A 7,793-nucleotide genomic window follows, 5' to 3' on the forward strand; every position below is an offset into this window, starting at 1 on the left:
AACATTAATTATTTATATTAGAAAATTGTTAAAACGAATGTAGAAAATCGTCCATTGTTAAAAGGGACAAAAGCCGATCAAAGATCGTATTAGACGCGTTAGTCATTTGAAACCGCGACGCATGAAAAAAAGGAGAAAGATGTCGAAAGGCAAAAAGAGCCTAATGTAAAATAAAACGCAATAATTGTAATGAGTAATGATTGTAGACGAATGTCCTCCAGTATAGATGGACCTTTGACAAGTCGCTCGTATACGAAATTTAGATCATTAAAATTAGGAAAAAGGGAAAAGTTAATTATGAAAAGGAACATCACATCGAAGCATTAAATTTCAAAAATCTCTCAGACTAGACAACAATGGGGAAAATATGAGTGCAAGTTTCAAAGTTCCATCAATTCTTTCCAACCTGAGTAAACGGAGGGTGTCAAGTAGATTTGTCGAGGTGGTTCTTTCTCGTGACTCGAACAGGGGTCGTTTTTCGCTTGGAAACAAGCGAGGGACCAATCGAGAAGAGAGAAAGGAAGGACGTGGAGCCAATCAACATGAACAATACGAAAAAGAGAGATTGAAGTAATCGCCGAATTGGAAGGACAAGAGACTTTTCCGAGAGGTTTCAAGGGAGACAAGAGGTGTTCCAAGGTGTCCATCGAAAGGTCCGCCGACGCCAACGGACGAGTCGCTGCACCTGCCGCTGCCCCGGGGCCTTCTATCAAGCGACGATAGGAAACACATCAGCACAAAACGTTCGAACGTTCACCTTTGTAACGATCTGTCCATAGTGTGAGTTGTTTTATATTTAAATAAACGGGTTTCTTTGTGAGACACTTATTGTCTGTGTCATCCTCCCTCACACCCATACGCGAATGACCCTAGACCATCCTGTCGCGGGATTAACGATTTCCCCCTAAAGGTCGGTGAACTTACAAATAGACGGAGTCCGGCGAATGGAGTCGTAGAAGCTTTTGTGGGTCCGGAGGATGGCGCAGTGTACTGTACGTCGTACTCGAGAGACGATCGGAGAGCCCTTTTGGGGGGGAAGGAAGCGTCTTTTATAGGTTTTTGATGAGAAAACCAGTCACGTGATCGATAACAAATCGCAATTAGGGCCATAGGTGTTCCTGGGATTTAAATAAACGACTAGTTCGGACGCTAACTGTAAACTATGGTGCAAGATGATCTACCTGCTCTGAGGAAATAATCGTTGCCAGTCGAAGGTCAACAATTTCCCGGGTATAAAATGTTGTTCATTAAGCCGTTTATAATAAAAGTAAAATAATTCAAAAATTTTATGTTCTTAACTTCCAGATTTCACACATCAAACAGGCACTAGAAATTAAAATAGCTGATAGTTTGAAAAGAAATTTTTACTAAACAAATGATGTTTCCAAATATACATTTTACTACATAGTTGTTATGATAATACATGATTACTTGAAAATATACTTTTTAAATTTTGACATAACTTAAATGAAATAGTATTAATTTCTCTCTTTGAAATCTGTAAATTTGATCTAAAAGAAATCATTTGTTAGCAAGTGTTATGTAATTCTTCATATCATATTCAAAATTCTAAAATTAAAGTGTTCAGTCAAGAAAATTAATATTTACTAGAAAAGAAACGTTTTTCGACTAATATACTTGGAGAGCTGTTTCTGAAATTTGACAACATATTACTAAAAGTATATGTGATTTTTTAATATAAATACCTATTAATCAAAATGTGTCTGTGCACATATACTACATATGATTCAAGATATGTGTATAGTAAATTTTTGATTATCCCGAATTAACACTTTACTTGAACACCTTTTTCTTCAAATTTAATATTTTTCAGATAAAGAAACAGAAAATAAACACAGAAAAAGGATACCAAGATGATCTTTCCGTGATAAAAACAGGTTTGAGAATTATTATTAATTGTATTGTTGATATATTTTCTTTACTTTTTTATTGACGTATTCAATTGTATATGTCACTTCCAATAATGGGAGGAATACATTTCGACCTTTAAAATAAACTTTAAATATTCCAAATTTTACAAGTAATGTGAAATCTAGAGTAATAATTTGTTTAAACATATGTGGGAAGTTGAAGAGTGCAATCTGAGATTAACAGAAAATGTATTTAATCAGTTATAATAGTAGGAAGAAGAGACAAATACTCATTCTTGAATTGCTCTGTACTAAATCTCCAACAGAAAGTATTTCAATTGTTTAATGTAAGAAAATTTTTAAAGTTATGTTATCATCATAAGGATGATTTGCTTTAAAAATGACAAAAAAATAAAATGCAGACACGGTCAAATTCTTAATAATCAGTAAGTTTCTTACCAAGGAAAAAAAATGGTGTATATAATACTTTTATAGTCATTGATTAGATGCTTGATAAAGATAATTCTCTTATGTAAAATTTTAAATGAATAAATATATATTTCTTAATAACAATGAAATAGATCTCAATGAAATCTATCTAATGAAATCTAGAGAAAATCTCAATGAAATAGAAAATAGATTCAACAATATTCCAGAAATAACCAATTTGAATTCTGATATAATATATAACCAAGTAATTCAGATAATGAACGATTATATTCAAATTAAAAACGATAAAAGAACCATTCAGAACAAATTTAAAAAACCATGGTTTGACAAAGATTGCTACAAGATGAAAAAGATGAAGCAAACAAGTCTAAAAACATTCCGTGAAAACTCAAATAATTGAAATTTCAATAACTACAGAAAGCTCAAGCAAACTTACAATAACCTAATTAAAGCAAAAAAGAAAAATTATCTTTCTAAACTTGAAACAACACTACTAAAAAACAGCAACGATAGCAAAACTTTCTGGGCACTAATACAAAAATTTCGATTTAAGTTCGACTTATGTGACAATAACTCAATGATAAGTTTTGAAGCCTGGAAAAAATTTTATCAACGCTTTCCTGTTACCCAAACTATACCTAATTTAATGTCTAACTACAACTTCAACAACGAATGTCTTAATTCTAAATTTACAATCAAGGATCTTGATGATATCATAAATAAAACTCGCATTAATACATCACCAGGAAATGATCACATTCCAACTAAATTCCTAAAAACATTGTCAAATCAAGCAAGAGTGAAACTGCTACAACTCTTCAATTCTATGTACAAAACAACTAATTACCCGGACTCCTGGAATTCGGTAATTTTATCAATGATACATAAAAAAGGTGATAAAATTTCTCTAACTAATTATAGACCAATAGCACTACTGTCACCATTAAGAAAATGTTTTACATCTTTATTAGCTACAAAATTCCAATACTGGACTAAAATAACTGACCTCGAAGCAAAATTTCAATACGCCTTCTTCAAAAATAAAGGAACAGAATCTGCTATTTTCCTACTATCATCTATAATACAACTTCATCTGAGAAAAAAGCAAAGAAAAATATATGTTGCATTCATTGATATCCAAAAAGCATTCGACTCTGTTTTTGTTCCGCTACTGGTATATAAACTAAAAATTAACGGAGCAGGTAATCAATTTGCAAACACTATATCTAAGCTATTCTCAACTTATAACGCAAAAATTAAACAGGGCAAAGCCGTCTCACCATCGCTAACATTAACACGTGGAATACTCCAAGGTGACCCTCTTTCGCCATACCTATTCAATTTTTATCTACTTGAAATTGATCACATATTTCAGAATTGCTCAGATGGAATAGAACTTGGTGACAGGACCTTTCATTATGTATTATTTGCTGATGACCTTGCAATCTTCGCTCCGACAAAAATATCACTACAAAGAAAAATTAATCAACTAAATTCTTACCTCAACTCAATCCAATTAACAATCAATCCTACCAAAACGAAAGTCGTTATATTCCGTAAGAATAGTAAAATCTCCAAAAAAGAAACAACGATATATCTAGACAAGCAACCTCTGCAAATGGTAAATGAAGTCAATTTCCTAGGTGTTATATTCGATTGGAATCATACTTTCAAAGCACATATTTCGTATTTGAACAATAAAGTAAAACTTGCTATAGATAATCTGCTAAACTTATATTCTAACTTAAAAACCTCCGATTTATCTATTCATATGAAACTGTATAACGCAATCATTAACCCAATCATATATTACGCATCCCCAATATGGGGTCTCGATTATATATATAAATTAGAAAAATTTCACATCTATTTTCTTCGCAAACTTTTTCATCTAGAAAGAACTGTCCCAGGCTACGCAATTCGCCACGAAACTAACCGTATCTGCTCTTATCCATTGTTCTTAAAACGTATCATTAAATTCTACTATCGTTTAAAATTCAAATCTGACAGTAATATTACCTTTTTGCACCACGAAATAATCAAAGGTAGTAAAAAATCAACTACAATACAACTCTGGCAAACTAAACTAAATAAAATACTAAATTCTTTTGGAGTATCAGACCTTTTATTCAAAGATAATATTCAGGACTGGAAATTTGGATATACTATGTTAATGGAATCAGCTATCGCTCAATCTATAAATATGGATCAAAATAGCCTAAATCACAATACTTATCATCCCTGGTACTTAAAAATTTTACAAATACCTTCTGTACAACCTTATATGATAAAATCAACTAACTTCAACGTGAAAAGGCTAATTTCACAATTACGTTTAAATAAATATTCCCTTTATATCAATAATATCTATATTGACCTGTCAAACAATCATTGCCCATGGTGCAAATTCGATAACTTCTCAATTGAACACTTACTTCAGAAATGTCAGAATCGCTCTAATGTACGTGACTCTTTCAACATTCCTCGAATACTCCAAAGTGATTCATCCCAAGATTATAGAAATTCTCTAAATAACCTAAATAAAAATGATCTCTATTCTCTGTATAATTATTTCATTAAGATTACAAAAATGTTGTAAATCTATGTCAGTATATATCAACATTATATAACTTCACCATTATTGTATAATTATATTATTGTGTTTGTTTAAATAACTTTTTATTTATGTTAATAACGAAATAATATAAAACCAATGTGTAAAAACGGTTAAATTTTAATAACCTAGTTAATGTTTTAATAACACGAAAATTTACAAGTCATTTTTGTACAACCCCCTGCAACAGGGATAATCCCCTTTTTGTGAATAAAGATTATTATTATTATTATTATTTCTTAATAACATAATGTTTAATGTTTCATGAAAGTATTCACTTCTACAAAATGCAGGTATTCATAAAAAATAAATAAAAGAGAGAATAGTCTAACTTATGGAGAAGAATTTAAAGTGAAGGTAACTTTACACAGATTATTATTATTAATTGGGAAAAGTTTATATTATTTGTCTAATGTGGTTTTACAATTGCAGAAAGCTGGTAATGATATGAAGATAAAAGGTCGGCCCAATCCTTATGCTTCTATTGAGTTAGATAAGAAGGTGTTGGGTAAGAGGTAAGTAAAATTCACATTTGAGAGTTATTTACATTATATATCATTAATTAACAATGACTTATAACATTTTAAAGAAAAAGGGCTAAATTGGCCGTTCAATATAATTTATTTAATGTAAAAAGAATTAAAATTTTTTAATGTTGTTTTTTTCCAATTTTTATTCTGAATAAGTTACTGTTAGTGTTTAATTCTTCAACACTAATAGTAACATTCTAGTCATTTAGCTTGAATATTGAATATCACAATTCTAAAAAATCAATAAAAGTTTATTTATAAAGTAACATGAAATATGTTAATAGACAAGAAGATTCTGATAATGAATCCAACAATAAAGTTAGCCAAAAGAATACAAAGGAGCGGATACAAGAAAATAATGAAGATATTCTTGATTTTCTCAGTTCAAGTGTAAATAAAAAAATTTTAAATTATAAAAAATTAATTTATACCTAAAATTTTTTTGTAAATTTTCTAGCACAATAAATTAGAATTTTTTTAAAGTTTTTTTTTTTTCAATTTTTATAATTACACATTTATGATACTAAAGTACTCAGTGAGACACATTTCTGAAAATTTAGGAGGAAAGACAAAATAAAATTTAATGCTTGTGATTTGGGAATAATAGGAATTAGAATGCATCAAACAGGCACTAGAAATTAAAATAGCTGTTGTTTAGTAAAAATTTCTTTTCAAACTAAATGATGTTTCCAAATATTCATTTTACTACATAGTTGTTATGATAATACATGATTACTTGAAAATATACTTTTTTTAAATTTTGACATAACTGATTGATGGCATTTCGAGTCACACAGTAGTCCTTGTACATATGAAAAACAAACGACTATCAAATATGTTTACTAGAATAAGCCTGTCGTATATACAGTACCGGCATTAATTCAAGCCCCTTTTTTTTTTGTATTGTCAGAAAAATGCTTTTTTGATATTTAAATGGTCATTCTAATCTTATATTTATTCATCTTTTTCTACTTGTTACACGTTGAATTGACAATTTTTTTTATATACAAGAATTTCTGAATTAACCTTTCAATATTGCCCTTGCTACTGATCAAATGTCTTATCCTGTAATTCGTTAAAATAAACATAACATGTAGGTATGTTTCAGTATCCAATCAGGAGAGTTTGAGCAACCACATCTGATTGTTTTGACAAGAGATCTCTCTAAATTTTGAGGTTATGTGAATATGATAAAACTGAAATTATGACTTCTAACAAAACAAAACATGCTGATTGGTTGGTCTCTGGCAAAGAAAAGAAGGCTACACATATAAAGAAATAGCAATTAAGTTGAGTGGTGGAGCTACAAAGACAGCTGTGAGAAGACTCTTCAAATGCTTTACTCAGATAGGATTGACAAAAACAGCTTCAAGAACAGGTAGAAAACCAAAAATAACTGAGCATGATGTGAGTAGAATCTGTTCTTTCTCCCTGCAAAACTGTCATAGGTCAGCAAAAGACAATCAAACTGCTGAAGACATTTGGCATGCAAATTGCTGACAGAACTGTTAGAAAAAAGTTGCATTACAATGGTTTCTTTCTTTGTGTCTTTGCTCGTAGACCATACTCAACAAAAAACAGACAGAAACATACCAATTGGGTTCTGGCACACATGGAATGGACATGAGAAGGACAAGACAAAAATTTTATCTTTGGAAGTTCATTCTTCAATGAGCCAGTGAAGACCTTTTGCCTAAGTGCACCACGGCAACCATTGAGCATCGTATGAGTGTAATAGTGTGAGCTTGCATGGCCAGACATGGCCATATTTGACATCAAAATTATTTACTGTTATTTTTTGCATCAATGTTGCCCACCATTGAAAATTTATTTGAAGGTGATGGTGTTCCATCCTGCTGAAAAATGCGTCTCATACAGCCAGAAGTTACCTAAAGTAATTCAGGGACCAAAATATTACTGTCTTGCCTTGTCCAGTAAATAGTCGTAGCCAAAAGTGTTGGTCCATTCAAGCTGCAATCCAGTAACAAAACAGAGTTGAGAGAAGCCATCATAAAAACTTGGTTCAGGATGATCATGCAATAAGATGTTTGGTAGATTTAATGCTTCAAAGAATTGTGACAGTGATAAAGGGGAAAGGGTATCCATCAAAATATTAAAAATAAAGTGTTTTACTTCAAGGTATGTATTTTGAATGAATTCTTATGAATAAAGAATTCTTGTAATACATCATCCTTTAATTTGAATAATAAATACTGTATGAAATTCATGAGTATAAGGAAAATTAAAAAATTATTAGAAGTGTCCAGAATTCATGCCACTACTGTATAAGAGAACTTAGAATCCTTACCATATTTTATGTTAAAGTAG

At 30.7% G+C, this 7,793-nt stretch overlaps 1 protein-coding gene across 1 annotated transcript in view; it reads left to right on the forward strand.

Annotated features, from left to right (window-relative positions):
* The window catches only part of LOC136970395 (RRP12-like protein), a 53,400-nt gene extending 47,812 nt beyond the window's left edge, over positions 1 to 5,588 (forward strand). The window contains exons 29-31 of the mRNA XM_067264835.1: positions 5,240 to 5,292; positions 5,368 to 5,450; positions 5,525 to 5,588. Coding sequence (XP_067120936.1) covers positions 5,240 to 5,292; positions 5,368 to 5,450; positions 5,525 to 5,588 — 200 coding nt within the window. The remainder of the gene's footprint in view (positions 1 to 5,239; positions 5,293 to 5,367; positions 5,451 to 5,524) is intronic.
* Positions 5,589 to 7,793: the final 2,205 nt, after the last annotated feature.

This window comes from Centruroides vittatus, unplaced genomic scaffold (genome assembly GCF_030686945.1).
Source record: "Centruroides vittatus isolate TY-2023 unplaced genomic scaffold, ASM3068694v2 contig_193, whole genome shotgun sequence".
Lineage (NCBI taxonomy): Eukaryota > Metazoa > Arthropoda > Arachnida > Scorpiones > Buthidae > Centruroides > Centruroides vittatus.